Below are 19,787 nucleotides of genomic sequence, written 5' to 3'. Positions count from 1 at the left end.
GGTAGATGGGACTAGGGGAGATTATGTGTTCGGCACGGACTAGAAGGGTCGAGATGGCCTGTTTCCGTGCTGTAATTGTTATATGGTTATATGGTTATATATGGTTATATGGATAGGCAAATGGACATGCAGGGAATGGAGGGATATGGATCATGTGCAGACAGATGAGTTAGGCTTACCTTGGCATCATGTTCGGCATGGCCATTATGGACTGGACCCTGTCCCAGTGTTGTACTCCTCTTGGTTCTATTACTCCTGTTCCTTATCCAATTGGTATCCTGCTCGGCTCAATCTGAGTCACTACATCAAATAACGTTTGACCTCCTCCATAAATTAAACAGGCACAAACATTAAACCTCGAGTCATTTCACTGAGAATTTTGGTGGTTTTTCCTAATTCCAAAGCCATCCAAAGGCAAGCTAAATCACTGTAGATGGCATCAGGAATTGTACCGTGCCAATAGAGGTAATCTCACTGGGAGGTATGGAGGTCAAACGTGGCTGGAACAAAACTTTATTTGGTGAACTAACTCAGGCTGAGCCATGCAGGGTATTAGTTTAGTTCAGAGCTACTGTGCGGAAATAGGCCCTTCAGCCCATCGAGTCCACACCGACTAGTGATCTCCGCACATTAACACACGCCTACGCTCACTAGGGACAATTTACACTTATACCAAGTACACAAACATAAGCCAATTAACCTACAAACCTGGACGTCTTTGGAGTGGGAGGAAACCGAAGCTCTCGGAGAAAACCTACGTGGTCACGGGGAGAACGTGCAAACTCCGTACAGACAGCATTTGAATAATGAATTGGAGTAATGGAACATAGAACAGTACAATGGATGCCCAAACTATTATGAGCATTGTGTGGGGTTAGCAGTGTGTTTTGGGGAGTAGAGCCACTGTCTCATAGTTCCGGCAACCTGAGTTCAGTCTTAACCTCTGATGCTGCCTGAGTGGACCTCTGCACACATTCCTGCACGGACTGGTCTCCCAAAGGGATGTGAGGTGGTAGGGTAATCAGCTGCTGTAAGTTGCCTCTAATGAGAGTAGGGGGAGAATCTGAAGGGTATGTGGGGAAGACTAAAGATGGGATTGGTGTAAATGGGTGCTTTGTGGGCATTGGTGGGGCCAAAATGTCTGTATGATGATGATTCTAATCTTGTCAACAACCTTCAGCCCAACTTACCCATGTTGACCAAGGTGCCCCATCTACACTAGTCCTACCTGTCCACATTTGGTCCAAGGCCCTCTAAACCTTTCCTATCCATGTACCTGTCCAAATGTCTTTTAAATGTTGTTCTAGTACCTGCCACAGCCACCTCTCCTGGCAGCTCAGTTCATATACCTACCACTCTCTGTGTGAAAAAGTTGCCCCTTGGGTTCTTATTAAATCTTTCCCCTCTCACCTCAACAATCTAGTTCTCTATCTACATCTTTTAGCTCTGGCGGGCTTTTCCGACTATTGTGATACAATTTAATTATACGTTAGAAGGTGTTAAAGCCTTGTTGGTCTGCACAATTTCTGTATTATTTCATACACTTGGATGCAATGTTTGGGGTTTGTTGGCACTGATATCATTATCAGACTTAAGACAAACGCCAGGAATGGAATTTTTGTCTGTTGCGAACCAGAGTGTATATGCAATACTGCTGGGAAATTTGTAACAATCCCAGAGGTGAAATGTAAGCACTTATTTTAATTAGAAACCCAAAATTCTGCTCCAGATTTCAGCACCCAGTTGCATACTGTGAATAAACATAATAAGCTTGTATCATCCTCCTCTGGAACTGATGCAATACATTGATCCAACATTTCTTACCAATTTACGAGACCTTCAATGGTTCTGTCAAAGTGCTGTCCTTACAGTCCAACAGCTATTAGATATAACCTCTATTGCCAATTAAACTATTTGTTACTATGGCAACACTGACCTTCATTTACATTAATCATTCAACCAATTTGTTGAGATGTAAATTAGAATACATGAAATCTTTGCACTTGGAATAAGTATCCAATCAATTTGCCTCCAAAGCAGCCGAACATACAATTTGCAAAGTCTAATCTGCAGATTTAAATGAGCCTTAAAACAAATGTCAAAAATCAGGCTGTGTCTGCAATCTGTCACTCCAATGGCCACTGGGTTAAGTTTCATTTGGTGTTTAGTAGCTTCAACACAAGGGGAATGGTGTGAAAGGATTTCCAAATAAATGTGGTCAATAACCAAAACATAACAAAAAATGTGACAATTCTCCCCATTCATATCAAATATGGTCAATTTTAAGCAAAATTTTAAATTAAACATGGATGGGCTAATCACAAGGTAGACAAAAAAGCTGGAGAAACTCAGCGGGTGCAGCAGCATCTATGGAGCGATGGAAATAGGCGACCCTTCTTCAGACTTATGTGGGGGAGGCGGGGAGAGGAAAGGAAAAAGGAGGAGGAGGAGCCCGAGGGTTGAGGGAGAGGTAGGAAGGGGAGGAGACAGCAAGGGCTGTCTAGGAGGAACAGCACCTCATATTCCGCTTGGGGAGTCTGCATCCTGCGGGCATGAACATTGAATTCTCACAATTCTGTTAGCCCTTGCTGTCTCCTCCCCTTGAATTCTCACAATTCTGCTTAGCCTTTTTTGCTGTCTCCTCCCCTCGGGCCCGAAACTGCCTATCTCACCCTGCACCGCTGAGTTTCCCAGCGGGTCCTCCTCCTCCTGATCATGGTCCAGACTTTTCACCATTTCTTCTCCCCCTATGGTATATCGGCCCCCCATCAGTCTGAAGATCTGTCACTGGGTTTCGGCCCGAAATTACAATCCTACTCCTTCTTGCTCTATCTCCTTCAAATACACTCCAATCCATAGATGCTGCTGCACCCGCTGATTTTTCTCCAGCAATTTTGTCTACCTTCGATCTTCCAGCATCTGCAGTTCCTTCTTGAACACAGGACTATTTGACACACTGCTAAATGCTCCCTGTGTTCAAACAGATATTCTGGAAAAGTTTGACGCAAAAAGCTGGAGTAACTCAGTGCGGACAGGCAGCATCTCAGGAGAGAAGGAATGGGTGACGTTTCGGGTCGAGACCCTTCTTCAGAATAACTCTACCACTGTGCCACCATCCCTGTAGAAAGTTTGAGAATTCTGGAAAAGTTTGACGCAAAAAGCTGGAGTAACTCAGTGCGGACAGGCAGCATCTCAGGAGAGAAGGAATGGGTGACGTTTCGGGTCGAGACCCTTCTTCAGAATAACTCTACCACTGTGCCACCATCCCTGTAGAAGTTTGAGAAGGCATTTCCCCAGCAAGGAAAGGACTTCTTCTGAAGAAGGATCTCGACCCGAAACGCCACCCTTTCCTTCTGTCCAGAGATGCTTCCTGTCCTGCTGAGTTACTCCAGATTTTTGTGTCTATCTTCAGATTAAACCAGCATCTGCAGTTCCTTCCTCCACATTCCAGAAACGTTCGACAATTGGCCCAAGGCAAAGTTTACGTAATCTCAAACAGGATAGATTGAACATTTATAATTGATCAAAAATAAAATTTAATGAGCAATTAAAACCTGGAATGACTGGAAACATTCAGCAAGCCAGGCAGTAAATGTAATGAAGGGCATTGTGGGTGCCCATTGTGAAGGGCTATCGTGGGCAGGTTGGGCTGAAGGGCCTGTTTCCATGCTGTATGACTCTGTGGAAGGCAATTCATGTTTTAGGATTAGATTTTTGCAATTTTTTAAATCTACTAAAATATCGAAGACTCTAGGGTAGATTTTTCTAAAGAATACACAAACTTGCAGCAAAATGGCCCTTCAGAGCTGACCAACATTAGCTCCTTGGGAAACAGGACATGATGTGCCTGGGGACTTTATCATAAAAACATGCATTGTTGGATTGAACTTTCTGACTAAGTATAAGCACAGCAAGTAGTCAAAGTCTTTAATGGGGTAGAGGGAAGAACTGCTTCCATCACAATTGGAATCATGACTAACAAGCAGGAACAATATAATCTGAAGAATAGTTATAGACCTGAAACAATCACTAGATACGCACCCATCCTGATAAGCACTTACAGCCTTCTATTTTTATCTCGGATTTCCTGCATCTGCAATATTTTATGTTTGTACCAATTAAATCAAGCAAGATCATTCACTACATAAACAGGATGCCAGATGACACTGCTGGGAACTGGTCCAACAAATTCCATGCTTGTGTAATTTGTGGCACTGAGGAATACCTTATATTGGCTATTGGATTATTTGCATATCACAACACATTTTGTAAATTGTCAACAGGAGTCATGTAACCAAAACGATAAAAATGTAATCAAAGATAGAGTTACAATAGGAGGGAGACAAAAATGCTGGAGAAACTCAGCGGGTGAGGCAGCATATATGGAGCGAAGAAAATAGGCAACGTTTCGGGTCGAAACCCATCTTCAGACTGATGTGAGGCTGGGTGGGGGGGGGGGGGGAAGAAAGGAAGAGGTGGAGCCAGAGGGCTGACGGAGAGCTGAGAAGGGGAGGAGAAAGTAAGGACTACCTGAAATTGGAGGTCAATGTTCATGCCGCTGGGGTGCAGACTGCCCAAGCGAAATATGAGGTGCTGCTCCTCCAATTCACGGTGGGCCTCACTCTGGCCATGGGGGAGGCCCAGGACAGAAAGGTCGGATTGGGAATGGGAGGGGGAGTTGAAGTGCTGAGCCACCGGGAGATCAGGTTGGTTATTTGTGTGGTTAGTTACAATAGTTGCGTTAGTTAGTTTGTTAGTTACAATAGGAAGTCTTTGTTCCACAATGTTCTACATGATTATTATACCATGAATATACTGCGTGGACACGGCCAGGCCTCAGGGACCTGAGCTACAGGGAGAGGTTAGAGCAGGCTATAACTCTGTTCCTTGGGCGATCTTGCAGAGGTGTACAAAATCATGAGAGGAATAGATCGGGTGGACGCACAGAGTCCCTTGCCCAGAGTAGGGGAATGGAGAGCTAGGCGATGTAGATTTAAGGTGATGGGGAAAATATTTGATTGGAAGCTGAGAGGTAGCCTGTTTGTACTGAGGGTGGTGGGTGCATGAGGAGGTACTATTGCACCATTTAAGAATCATTTCGACATGTACATGGAGCGAACGGCAAGTTTAGAGAGATATTGCCCAAACGCATGCAAGTGGGACTAGTATGGATGGGACATGATGGACATGTGGGCAAGTTGGGCTGAAGGTCCCACTTCCATGCTCTAAGACTCTATGACTCTAAAATGGACACAAACGAAGATTGCATTACATTACACTATAGTGGCTTTAAAAAGGGACACAAACACTGGAGTAACTCAGCGGGTCAGGCAGCATCTCTGGAGAACATGGTAGGTGATGTTTCGGGTTGAGACCATATAACCATATAACAATTACAGCACGGAAACAGGCCATCTCGGCCCTACAAGTCCGTGCCGAACAACATTTTTTCCCTTAGTCCCAACTGCCTGCACTCATACCATAACCCTCCATTCCCTTCTCATCCATATGCCTATCCAATTTATTTTTACCTGCCTCCACCACTTCCACTGGAAGTTCATTCCACACCGCTACCACTCTCTGAGTAAAGAAGTTCCCCCTCATATTACCCCTAAACTTCTGTCCCTTAATTCTGAAGTCATATCCTCTTATTTGAATCTTCCCTATTCTCAAAGGGAAAAGCTTGTCCACATCAACTCTGTCTATCCCTCTCATCATTTTAAAGACCTCTATCAAGTCCCCCCTTAACCTTCTGCGCACCAGAGAATAAAGACCTAACTTATTCAACCTTTCTCTGTAACTTAGTTGTTGAAACCCAGGCAACATTCTAGTAAATCTCCTCTGTACTCTCTCTATTTTGTTGACATCCTTCCTATAATTGGGCGACTAAAATTGTACACCATACACCAGATTTGGTCTCACCAATGCCTTATACAATTTTAACATTACATCCCAGCTTCTATACTCAATGCTCTGATTTATAAAGGCTAGCATACCAAAAGCTTTCTTTACCACCCTATCTATATGAGATTCCACCTTCAAGGAACTATGCACGGTTATTCCCAGATCCCTCTGTTCAACTGTATTCTTCAATTCCCTACCATTTACCATGTACGTCCTATTTTGATTTGTCCTGCCAAGGTGTAGCACCTCACATTTATAAGCATTAAACTCCATCTGCCATCTTTCAGCCCATTTTTCCAAATGGCCTAAATCACTCTGTAGATTTTGGAAATCCTCTTCATTATCCACATCTTGGTATCATCTGCATACTTACTAATCCAATTTACCACCCCTTCATCCATTGAGACATGTTCGAAACAGAAACATTTTGATCATTTTAGAAAGCATACATTTTTTACACATTTGTGTTGAATTAAGCTTAAATGACTATCTATGTTCAATGCCTTTCTAACATGGAACATAATGGTAATATCTACCCAACCTTTATTTGCTTTCCCCAGTTGAAGACCTTACCCTGCCAACAGGCTCCGACAGTTAGCTGCATATCAATGTGTGACAGGTGGATTGGCCAATCGTCCGTCACCAGGTATGGGTCATAGACCACTCCGTCCACGTACAATGTTACCACCGGAAACTCAACATTGACAACGTAGTAATGCCATTCCTTGTCGCAGATCTGAGGGGGAGAAAGAATCCAGATTTAATTCATGTCAAATCACATGTGTACATTTGGACGTTTTGCTTTGCAGTGGATAAAAAGGTCAGTTTGAATGTAAAAAAAAATAAAGAGAAAATGCTGGGGTAATTCAGCAGGTCAGGCAGCACCATTGCCCAGCTGGTATCAGGCAACTGAATCATCCCACCACAACTACACCGCAGGCCTGAACTACTATCTACCTCATTGGTGACCCTCGGACTATCTAAGATCGGACTTTACCTGTTTTACTTTCCGCTAAATATTATCCCCTTATCAAGTTCAAGTTCCATTTATTGTCACATGCAGCAATTGGTACAATGATATAAGAGTTACCATACAGACATACGAATAAAAATAACTCAATACACGGTAGGATTTAACATGAACGCCCCCACAAAGTGGAATCAAGGTTTCCCACTGTGAGGGAAGGCATTAAAGTTCACTCCTCTCCTCTTTGTTCACCTGTCGTCGGCGCCGTTGAACCCTCCGCAGTTGCCGCAACGGTGGCCCGATGTTCAGGCCCCTCTCGCCGAGATGATCGAAACTCCGGCGTCGGAACGGAGAACACTCTCAGCATCTTGGAGTTTCCGAATCAGCCGCTTCCTACCGGAGATCGCGGCTTCCTAGTCCACAGGACGAGCTGGGCGAAGATTCAACACTGGCGACGCTCGGCAAAAGATCCCAGTTCTCCACGATGTTAAAGTCAGCGCCGCCCGCGGCTAGAAGCTCCACAAACCACAGCTCCACGGTGTTAAAGCAGCAGGCCCAACACTCCGGAGAAAAGACGCATCTCGACCAGGAAGTGACTGAGAAAACGGTTTCCCCCCACATAAAAAAATTGAAGAAACCTACAAATACATACTTTTTAACAGGCTAAAAATAACAAATAGGGTGAAAGATCCGAAGATCTTTCCTGGTTCCAGAACACTGATGCAATTATAAAGAAAGCACATCAGCGCCTCTACTTCCTGAGAAGATTACGGAGAGTCGGATTGTCAAGGAGGACTCTCTCTAACTTCTAGAGGTGCACAGTAGAGAGCATGCTGACCGGTTGCATCGTGGCTTGGTTCGGCAACTTGACCGTCCAGGAGCAGAAAAGACTACAGAAAGTCGTGACCACTGCCCAGTCCATCATCGGCTCTGACCACCCTTCCATCGAGGGGATCTATCGCAGTCGCTGCCTCAAAAAGGCTGGCAGTATCATCAAGGACCCACACACCATCCTGGCCACACACTCATCTCTCTGCTGCCATCAGGTAGAAGGTACAGGAGCCTGAAATCTGGTACATCCAGGTTCAGGAACAGATTCTTCCCCACAGCCATCAGGCTATTAAACACGACATCATACAAACTCTGAACTATAATAGCCTATTGCACTTTATCTGTTTATTTATGTGTGTATATATATATGGTCTATGATACATAGACACACTGATCTGTTCTGTATTTGTGCCTACTATATTCTGTTGTGCTGAAGCAAGCAAGAATTTCATTGTCCTATCTGGTACACATGACAATAAACTCACTTGACTTGACTTGAAATGACAGACAAACTGCTGGTGAGGCTTTCATGCACGGTGCCACCCGATGATGTGGGATGTATCATGTATCTGTACACTGTAAATGGTTCAATTGTAAAGCTTTACACTGTACCTCTGTGACAATAAATTCAACTGAAGCTGAAGTGAAGAACAGAGTTTATGCCTCAGGTTGATGATCCACCATCATAGAAACATAGAGAATAGGTGCAGGAGGAGGCCATTCGGCCCTTCGAGCCAGCACCGCCATTCATTGTGATCATGGCTGATCATCCCCTATCAATAGCCCGTGCCTGCCTTCTCCCCATAAATAAATAGATTTATTTATTGTGATATTCTATGTCGCTCTTCCAGGGAGATGCTAACTGCATTTTGTTGTCTCTGTTAAAGTTGAATCTGAATCTGAATCTGATATCCCTTGACTCCACTAGCCCCTAGAGCTTTATCTAACTCTCTCTTAAATCCATCCAGTGACTTGGCCTCCACTGCCCTCTGTGGCAGGGGATTCCATAAATTCACAACTCTCTGGATGAAAAAGTTTTTTCTCACCTCAGTCTTAAATGACCTCCCCTTTATTCTAAGACTGTGGCCCCTGGTTCTGGGCTCGCCCAACATTGGGAACATTTTTCCTGCATCTAGCTTGTCCAGTCCTTTTATAATTTTATATGTTTCTATAAGATATCCCCTCATCCTTCTAAACTCCAGTGAATACAAGCCTAGTCTTTTCAATCTTTCCTCATATGACAGTCCCGCCATCCCAGGGATCAATCCCGTGAACCTACGCTGCACTGCCTCAATCACAAGGATGTCCTTCCTCAAATTAGGAGACCAAAAATGTACACGATACTCCAGATGTGGTCTCAGCCGAACCCTATACAACTGCAGAAGAACCTCTTTACTCCTATACTGTTGCTGGAAATCGGAGAGCACAGAGAATGCTGGAAATGTCCAGTGGATCAGATGGTGTCTGTGGAGAGAGAAACTGTACTGTTGCAGTTGGGTGTATTAATCTCCGCTTCATAGATGGCTTAAGAGCAGCTGTGCCATCTGGACAACTTTGTTCTTTGTCCTATCACAATCAATCCCTTCCTCCCATCCACCCCTCTTCACTGCAACTTAAAACATGATTAATCCAGGGCATTTCCAATAAAGGATCATTTCGTTTCTCTCCACAGACGGTGTCTGACCTGCTCATTGTCTGCAGCTTTCACTGGTTTCATTTCACATCTCCAACATCCGCAGTTTTTGTTTTTGCAAGTAATTCAATAATCCCGTTACCCGATGTGGAGGCGAGCTCAGCCAATGCACAGCTTCTTTTCAGAGCACAGTAACACCATTATTGGCTGTGCAAAATAAATGATATTAAAATATTGTGACACTTATTGCAACATTATTGCAGCTATGGATCGTGAATAAATGAATAGATGAATAGATTGCACTTTCCTTCCTGTTCTTGGTAAATACTGGAAAAAATTGACTGAAATTTGATTACCGTGATAAAAATGTAATAGCCAATATCTGTAGAAAATGTAATCATATCTGAAAGGATTGATAGCTCCATTTAAAAGTTGAATTCGTGAATGCATTTAATTTCACTTTGATTTGCTTTTCCATTTGAAATTGCTCCATGTGGGAACCGAGACAATAATGTACGTGGATCTGTTCAAAGCAGATGTATTCACCACAGTTTTATTATTGGTCAGGCTAGTTGATTGCCCCCCAGAAAATCGTTCTTTCCCTTTCATTCTGTCAGTAATATATTTGAAAACAAAGCGTTTGTTTGCTAATTTTGTGTAAAATGCAATTTATTGCGATGACTTAATTTCTCATTCCGGGGCTTCTGAGAAAAATAAAGATAAGTCCACAAGTGATAGGAATGGAATTAGGCCATTCGGCCCATCGTCTACTCGACCATTCAATCATGGCTGATTTATCGCTACCTCCAAAGCCCATTCTCCTGCCTTCTCCCCAGACACCAGACACCAGACACCTGTACTAATCAAGAATCTATCCATCTCTGCCTTAAAAAAAATATCCATTGACGGCCTCCACAGCCAAGATTCCCAAGTCTCAGTGCCTAATGTCCCTGTCCCACTTAGGAAACCTGAAAGGAAACCTCTGGAGACTTTGCGCCCCACCCAAGGTTTCCGTGCAGTTCCCGGTGGTTGCAGGTAGTGGTAGCGGGTAGGGAGACTGACAAAAACCTCCAGGAACTGCACGGAAACCTTGGGTGGGGCGCAAAGTCTCCAGAGGTTTCCGTTCAGGTTTCCTAAGTGGGACAGGGGCATAAGGTACACAAAAATGCTGCAGAAACTCAGCGGGTGCAGCAGCATTTATGGAGCGAAGGAAATAGGCAACGTGTCGGGCCCGGGGGCATGAACATCAAATTCTCCCAATTTTGTTAGTCCTTGCTGTCTCCTCCCCTTCCTCAGCCCCCCTGCTGTCTCCTCCCATCCCCCAGCCTTCTGGCTACTCCTCCTTTTCCCTTTCTTGTCCCGACCCCCCCCCACCCCCAATCAGTCTGAAGAAGGGTTTTGGCCCGAAACGTTGCCTATTTCCTTTGCTCGATAAATTCTGCTGCACCCGCTGAGTTTCTCCAGCTTTTTGTGTAACCTTCGGGCTGAAACCCTTCTTAGTGCCTAATATCCAGATGGAAGCTGTGATTCATGGCAAACATTCAGTTTAATACCATAGCATGAGCAAGCTCAGTACATTGCTGTCAATTACAGCAGGACTGGTTTGCTTTGGAAAATTAATATGATCAAAGTAGAAATGATTTTATATTTGCAGATGTTGGGGTGAAGCATTTTTAGTTGATGTATACAATTTAAGATGGGGTGTAACCATTAATACAAACGAGGACCAGTTTTCATGAACTTTTCTTTTAAAATGTAAACTATAAGCAGTAATAATTAGTTTTGAATTGAAAAACATTGCTGCATGAATAGGCACTCTCATCTGAAGAGAGCTGCCTACTGAGTCACTACAGGATGCCACTTAAGAAATATGGTTTGCAAACTGACTTGACGATGAAACGCCTTTGTATGCATTGGCCAAACAGACAGACAGCCGTGCTATGTTAATTGGCCGACATCAAACCAAGGCATCAGACATCACTGATCTCCTCTCCCCCTACCGACCCTCACGGTCCCTCAGATCCACATCAGCCGGTCTCCTCTCCATCCACAAGTCCAACCTCCGCAGTTTTGGTGACAGAGCCTTCCCCAGGGCAGCTCCCAGGCTCTGGAACTCCCTCCCCCAACTGATCCTCAATTCCGTGTCCCTCACCATCTTCCAGTCCCGCCTCAAGACCCATCTCTTCACCTCTGCCTATCCTTAGCCCCATGTCCCCCTCCCTTTTCATCTGTGCATTAATTGCCTCATACTGTGTTTTGAATTGAATTCTGTCTTTACATTGTGTACTAGTCTTGTCTCTACTATTTATTTAATTCCCCTTACAAGTTCCCTCCTGGAACTCTCTGCCGCAGAGGGTAGTCGAGGCCAGTTCATTGGCTATATTTAGGAGGGAGTTAGATGTGGCCCTTGTGGCTAAGGGGATCAGGGGGTATGGAGAGAAGGCAGGTACGGGATACTGAGTTGGATGATCAGCCATGACCATATTGAATGGCGGTGCAGGCTCGAAGGGCCGAATGGCCTCCTCCTGCACCTAATTTCTATGTTTCTATGTTTCTATGCTTTTCCTCTACCTGCTAAATTTTTGTAAGGTGTCCTTGAGACTCTTGAAAGGCGCCCATAAATAAAATTTATTATTATTATTATTACAACTAAGCAATTCATTTAGTTTTGTTTAGGGATACAGCGTGGAAACAGGCCCTTCGGCCCGACGAGGCTGAGCGATCCCTGTACTCTAGCACTATCCTACACACTAGGGACAATTCATAATTTTTACTGAAGCTAATTATCCTACAAATCTGTACATCTTTGGAGTGTGGGAGGAAAACCCACGCAGGTCACAGGGAGGATATGCAAGCTCCGTACAGGCAGCTCCCGTAGTCAGGATCGAACCAGGGTCTCTGGCGCTGTAAGGTAGCAACTCTACCGCTGCGCCATTGTGCCACCCAATGCTCAGGGTTTTTGTGTATATAATAACATATCAGTAGACAATAGACATTAGACAATAGGTGCAGGAGTAGGCAGTTCGGCCCTTCGAGCCAGCACCGCCATTCAATGTGATCATGGCTGATCATCCCCAATCAATACCCCGTTCCTGCCTTCTCCCCGTATCCCATGACACCACTATTTTTAAGAGCCCTATCTAGCTCTCTCTTGAAAGTATCCAGAGAACCGGCCTCCACCGCCCTCTGAGGCAGAGAATTCCACAGACTCACAACTCTCTGTGTGAAAAAGTGTTTCCTCATCTCCGTTCTAAATGGCTTACTCCTTATTCTTAAACAGTGGCCGCTGGTTCTGGACTCCCCCAACATCGGGAACATGTTTCCTGCCTCTAGCGTGTCCAAACCCTTAATAATCTTATATATTTCAATAAAATTCCCTCTCATCCTTCTAAACTCCAGAGTGTACAAGCCCAGCCGCTCCATTATCTCAGCATATGACAGTCCCACCATCCCAGGAATTAACCTTGTAAACCTACCCTGCACTCCCTCAATAGCAAGAATGTCCTTCCACAAATTAGGGGACCAAAACCACACACAATATTCCAGGTGTGGTCTCACTAGGGCCCTATACAACTGCAGAAGGACCTCTTTGCTCCTATGCTCAACTCCCCTTGTTATGAAGGCCAACATGCCATTCGCTTTCTTCACTGCCTGCTGTATCTGCATGCTTACTTTCATTGACTGATGAACGAGGACCCCCCAGATCCCATTGGACATCGCCTTTTCCCAACTTGACACCATTTAGATAATAATCTGCCTTCCTGTTTTTGCTACCAAAGTTAGTGTCCAGGGTCTCTGCTCTAAGAAGCCACAAGACCACCCTTGTGAATTATTTTATCCAACAAAGGTGTGTGAATATTCAGTAGTGCCTTGTCAGTGACGAAGTGTAATTATGAAATTATGTGATAGATTGATTGAACCATTTTTGAACCATGCCGACCATAACTTGCCTGTTTCCACTAGTTTTAAGTTATCTCACATTTTTCATCCACTCCCTACACACTTGGAGCAATTTTCAGAAAACCGACAAACCCACACATTTTTGGAATGTTGGAGGAAACCTACTGGGACATGCAAACTCCACACAGACAGCACTCAGGTCAGGATTGAACCTGGGTCTCTGGTGCTGAAAGGCAGCAATTTCACCAGCTGTGCCACTGTGCATCACTATTCTAACAATTGAAACTGTATTCTATCATCTGCTGTTATCTTTGTTCTTCAAAGTGTAAAAACTCAATGGTATTTTGAGTTCCACTGAGATTCGCCCAGAAGCAAATCCTCCATCCAGCTTCCTGTTCAATGTTTGCTTATGTTGAATAAAATACTTTTTAAACATCAACAGCTCCAGCCTCCACATGGCACTTTCAAAGTCACAACAGCAGACATCTTTTTCCCGAGCTTACGGATATTATTCCTGACCCAACACAGAGAATATTCAGCTTTAATTGGTCAGATTTGCATGAGGATATTAAGATTGACTGCTGTGTAACACGACTTACATTCGAAGAAATTCCCGGAGACTTTTCCTTTTAATTTGTTGAATAGAATATTTATCATTTCTAATGCTAATTAACTTGAGCAATGATCAACTGATATTTCTCATGGGAATGACCTTCCGTCTGTATTCTGTGCACGAACTCTAACAATCTGGATTTGCACAGCTGTTTGTACGCTACACCTCGGCAAACAAAACCGTCACCTCTCTCCCTGCAGTGGATGGGAGTTAAATTAATTCATGTCTCTGGAAAGCGTTGGTTTGGTCCCGAACGTAAGGAAACACAAAGATCAGTGGTCAGGTGAACACACCAAGGACGACTGCTGGCAGCAAACAAGCAAAGCATTTGAGATCTCAGGTAACAAATAAGTGGACTGAAGCACAACCTGATCTGTTGTGGAATGGGCGGATGGGGCAGTAATTAGTCGACTATAGAAAGTTGACAGTTACAACAATTCAATGACGGGTCACAGCTTCAGAGAAAAATGCCCTATAGTTGAGCATTTGATGTATCCATCCGGATTAATTTTCAACAGTCCAACAGTTCCACTGTGACCTGGTGAAGAAACACCTGTACAGGTCCACCACTGATTTTTTGGTGTTTAAGAAGGAACTGCAGATGCTGGAAAATCAATGGTAGACAAAAGTGCTGGAGAAACTCAGCGGGTGCAGCAGCATCTATGGAGCGAAGGAAATAGGCAACGTTTCGGGACAAAACCTTTTTTCAGATCGAAACCCTTCTTCAGACTGATAAGTCTGATCTAGATCAGTCTGAAGAAGGGTTTCGGCCCGAAACGTTGCCTATTTCCTTTGCTCCATAGATGCTGCTGCACCCGCTGAGTTTCTCCAGCACTTTTGTCTACCATTGATTTTCAGGCAGCTGGTGGTCAGCACCTCCTTTAATCCGGACAAAATCCCCCCAAGAAGACCTCACCGACACTTCCACGGCCCATCCGCGGGTGGCATTCGCCCCCTCAGGACGGAGCCAGCTGATCCGTCCCCATAGCCAACCTCCGAGGCCGAATTAGTGGGCCGGTATCTCAGCCCCTTGGCAGCCGAGGCAGACCATTCCAGTACCGTTCAACTCTGAGATTCCTCCTAGCAGGTAAAGCAGACCAATTCCAAAAGACGTGGTCTATGTTTCTGGACCTATTACAAGTATGAGGTGCAATAGTAATTTAAAAAAACAAATATATAAATAAGTGGTATCAGGACCTGGTAACGGGAGGTAAAACAACAAAAACAGACTTGGTTGGTAGTCCCCTTTCTGCGGAGTTTAATGTTATAATAGAGCGATTGTTTCTATTTTCTCTTTCTTTCTTTTCTAGGGTCTATTTTCTCACTTTACTTCCTTCTCTAACTTCTTTCCTAAGGGGCTTTCTTTTCCCAACACTCTTGACCACTTCACGACTCTCTTGCACTTTCTTTACTTTCCTTACTTCTACCTTTTTCTTAAAGCTCAAAAAAAATGAAGCGGTACAAAAAATGTATTAAGATATATGTGTTGTGTAGAATTGTAATTTACCGTACTTCTAATAAAAATTAAATTAAAAAAAAAAAAAAAAAAACTCTGAAGAAGGGCCTCGACCCGAAACGTCACCCATTCCTTCTCTGCAGAGATGCTGCCTGTCCCGCTGAGTTACTCCAGCATTTTGTGTCTACCTTAAACCAGCATCTGCAGTTCTTTCTTACACATAGTATTAGCGTGCATGGATCGGAGGTTGGCGCTAACTCGGTGGGCTGAAGGGCCTGTTTACGCGCTGTATCTCCACAAGTTAAACTAAAGGTGTAATGCCGAGAGCATATTGACTAGTTACATCATGGCCTGGTTTGGTGACACTAACACCCAGGAACAAAGGAGATTATATAAAGAGGTGAACGCTGCCCAGTCTATCACGGGTACTGAACTCCCCGCCATCAAAGGAAGCTATAAGAGGCGCTGTCTCACAAAGCTGGTCAGCATTGTCAGCGTCCCACACCACATGCTCTCATTTCACTCCTGCCATCAGGAAGATGGTATTGGAGTCTGTAAACAGTAACATCCAGGTTCAGGAACAGTATTTTCACAACGAACATCAGGCTAGTAAACACTACGAACTTCAACTCCAGTCGCTACTGGAGGTTGGACGGTCCCGCTGTGGGTGCTGAAGATTGGTCGTTGACCAAGAACAAAGAGGGGCTAATTCTAAAAGTTACCACCGTCATTCGCAGAGTATATTTCATCTGCTTGGTGACTGGATTGGTGCATTAGTGAACTCGAGGGCTACAGCCTTCTGGAAAAGTTATTCAGAAATTAATAGAAAATGGAAAATGAAAATGATCACAAACTGTCAATGGTCGCAAATGGTGGGGGCCTGGTGTGGAGGGGGAAGGGGGGGGGGGGGGGGGGAGGGGGGGGAACAAAGTGGGATCCAGTTTGGGGGGGGTGGGGGGCAGTCGAGAACAGAGAGGGACCCAGCATTGGGGGGCTGCTGAGAACAGTCAACCAACTAAATTCCACACTAACTGGGTAGCTCGTGGGACTTTGGACTTTATTTAGTTTCTTTACACCATAGAGTCATAGAGAGATATCACATGATCATATTGAATGGTGGTGCTGGCTCGAAGGGCCAAATGGCCTACTCCTGCACCTATTGTCTATTGTCCTCTGGCAGAGTGACTAAACTGTGACTGTGAGTGGAGTTGAGTGATCGATGCCTTAATCAATCTACATGTGGCCTCCTGTGACTGTTCTGGTTCTATTTGTAGTCCGAGCTGCAGTGAGCTTCTCCTTACACCAATGAAGCCTTTAGCCTGTCTGAAGATTCGATGAGCTGGACCATGAACCTTTCTTCCATTTCCTTGAATCCAGCTGTGTTTCAAGACTTTGAAATTAAATTGCCTGGGCGATCCAGGGAGATTGATTTGTGATCAAAGTAGACGCTGGATATTTTGAAGATCTCGTCAAGGACTTTTATTTTCCAACCCCCTTTATTTCCCGACCCCCCGAAGCGATCTAATCCTCTTTCATCCACTCACGAAGGAGCTGAAGTGAGGTCTTTCAGCAATGCTTATAAATGTCCTAATTCCACCACAATATGGAATCTTCCTGATTCATCAAAGGCTGGAGGAGTGGAATTATTGCACTCTCTCCAGACACTTTCACCATGGTCATTTTATTTTTGGCTGAGCCTAATTCACCATTCACAGTGGCAGTGGTAGAGTTGCTGCCTGCCTCACAGTGCCAGAGATCCGGGTTCGATCCCGACCATGGATGCTGTCTGCACGGAGACCGCACGGTGTCCTTGTGACCCCGTGGGTTTTCCCCTGTGCTCCGGTTTCCCCCTACAGGGTGTCAGAAGTTATGGGGGGAAGGCAGGAGAATGCGGTTTGGAGGGAGAGATTGATCAGCCATGATTGAATGGCGGAGTAGGCTTGAAGGGCCGAATGGCCTAATTCTACTCCAATCACTTATGATCTTATGACTCCAAAGACATGCAGGTTTGTAAGTTAAATGGCCTCTGCAAATTGTCCTTGTGTGTCGGACAGAACTAGTGTACGGATGTATACAAAAATGCTGGAGAAACGCAGCGGGTGCAGCAGCATCTGTGGAGCGAAGGAAATAGCAGCATCTGCAGTTCCTTCTTGAACACTAGTGTACGGGTGATTGTTGGTCGGCACGGACTCGGTGGGTTGAAGGGCCTGAGTTCCCACTGTGTTTTTAAATGTAACAAAACAAAATGAACCATTGTTTTGTGTGGAAGGGAATTTTACTCAGCAGCCCATCTAGTTGTTCTCACAGCTCTGCTTCTTAATGATTCAAACAGTGGGTTACATTGTGTTCAGTTTCAGAATCAAATCCATGTGCTGCCAAGTTATAGAACGTGTTTTGTTTTTACTCCACAGCATGGTGAGTGATACAGTGGACCCAAGTGCATTTTTGTACTTATTACCATATCAATCCTTGTTCATTTTCGCAATAGTAAGACCAAAATAATATCGAACAAATGTCTTTTGTAAGTTTATCGAACAAACGAGCTTTTGGCAGGAGGACAAGTGGAACAGTATCATTTAGCAGGCCCACCAATGGTACCAACTTTGCCAGAAGTTGCAGGCAGGGTATTTGCTGGGCAAGGAGACTGCTGGTTGACAAATGTTGAAAGCTCCAGCAAACACGAGTACGAGGCACGACATGCAAGAGCCACGGAGGAAATAGCGACGGCATCTGCAGGCCGGGCACTTGTCCAACAGCTTCGCAACAGAGAGCTGTCGAAGTCTCAAGTGTTTTCTTGCTGCAGACTGAGCAGTACATCATCATCAATGTCACTGATATCCTGTGACTTGCTGATACAGTTGCAGCTCCACTTATTCAGTCAATTTTTGCTCTTACATTGGTTCATAAGTTCTAGGAAGGGAATTAGGCCGTTCGGCCCATCAAGTCTACTCTGCCACTCATGACCGAACAATCTACCCCTCAGCCCCAATCTCCTGCCTTCTCCCAACCGGTATTAATCATGAACCTGTCAATCTCCACATGATTTGGCCTCCATAGCTGTCTGTGGCAATGAATTCCACAGATATACCACCCTCTGGGGTCAAGGAAAGGACGTTAACATCACGGCCCTGTTTCCACCAATCTATCCACCACCACACACAAAAAGCGCAAGACGCCTTTGTATGCAGTTGCCGAGAAGTGTGTTCAGCTCTGGCTGAACAATTTGTAATCTTGTGATGTGGACTCGATAGGAAGACCACCCTCTGACCAAAGAAATTCCTCCTCATCTCCTTTATAAAGGTACGTCCCTTTATTCTGAGAGTTTGGCCTCCGATCCTAGACTCTCCCACTAGTGGAACCATCCTCTCCACATTCAGTCTATCCAGGCCTTTCAACTATTCGGTGTGTTTCGATGAGGTCCTCCTCCATCCTTCTAAACTGCAGACTCAGCGCCATCAAATGTTCAGCATATGTTAACCCAATCTTTCGTGGGACAATTCTTGTAAACCTCCTCTGGACCCTCTCCAATGCCATCACAACTTCTTCAGGGACAGAAGTTTAGGGGTAACATGAGGGGGAACTTCTTTACTCAGAGTGTGGTAGCGGTGTGGAATGAGCTTCCAGTGGAAGTGGTGGAGGCAGGTTCGTTGGTATCATTTAAAAATAAATTGGATAGGCATATGGATGAGAAGGGAATGGAGGGTTATGGTATGAGTGCAGGCAGGTGGGACTAAGGGAAAAAAAGTTGTTCGGCACGGACTAGAAGGGCCGAGATGGCCTGTTTCCGTGCTGTAATTGTTATATGGTTATATGGTTATATGGTCATTAGATATGGGACCCAAAACTGCTCACAATACTCCAAATGCGTTCTGGCCAGTGCCTTATAAAGCCTCAGCATTACATCTCCGTTGGTGCGACACATTCAGAAGTTAGCAGCAGACCCACATAGAAACATAGAAACATAGAAAATAGGTGCAGGAGGAGGCCATTCAGCCCTTCGAGCCAGCACCGCCATTCATTGTGATCATGGCTGATCGCCCCCTATCAATAACCCATGCCTGCCTTCTCCCCATATCCCTTGACTCCACTAGCCCCCAGATCTCTATCTAACTCTCTCTTAAATCCATCCAGTGATTTGGCCTCCACTGCCCTCTGTGGCAGGAAATTCATAAATTCACAACTCTCTGGGTGAAAAAGTTTTTTTCTCACCTCAGTCTTAAATGACCTCCCCTTTATTCTAAGACTGTGGCCCCTGGTTCTGGACTCGCCCAACATTGGGAACATTTTTCCTGCATCTAGCTTGTCCAGTCCTTTTATAATTTTATATGTTTCTATAAGATTCCCCCCCCCCACATGCTCCTTTGGCCTGAAGGATTTAGCAATCACAATGACGGGGCCATAGCATTCCATCCAAGTAGTGCCCATCCAAGAGGTGCTCATTATCACAGAATAGCCCCTGGGTTTGGACAGCCTCGGTTATTCA

The 19,787-nt window shown here is 44.8% G+C and overlaps 1 protein-coding gene across 1 annotated transcript in view; it reads right to left on the bottom strand.

Moving 5' to 3' along the window:
• clstn2a (calsyntenin 2a) overlaps positions 1–19,787 on the bottom strand; it is a 526,456-nt gene that overhangs the window by 51,041 nt on the left and 455,628 nt on the right. The window contains exon 10 of the mRNA XM_055646430.1: positions 6,478–6,640. Within this exon, the coding sequence (XP_055502405.1) occupies positions 6,478–6,640 (163 nt within the window). The remainder of the gene's footprint in view (positions 1–6,477; positions 6,641–19,787) is intronic.

The sequence above is a fragment of the Leucoraja erinacea genome, chromosome 14 (genome assembly GCF_028641065.1).
Source record: "Leucoraja erinacea ecotype New England chromosome 14, Leri_hhj_1, whole genome shotgun sequence".
Classification (NCBI taxonomy): Eukaryota; Metazoa; Chordata; class Chondrichthyes; order Rajiformes; family Rajidae; genus Leucoraja; species Leucoraja erinaceus.
This window is presented reverse-complemented; position numbering and strand designations above follow the sequence as displayed.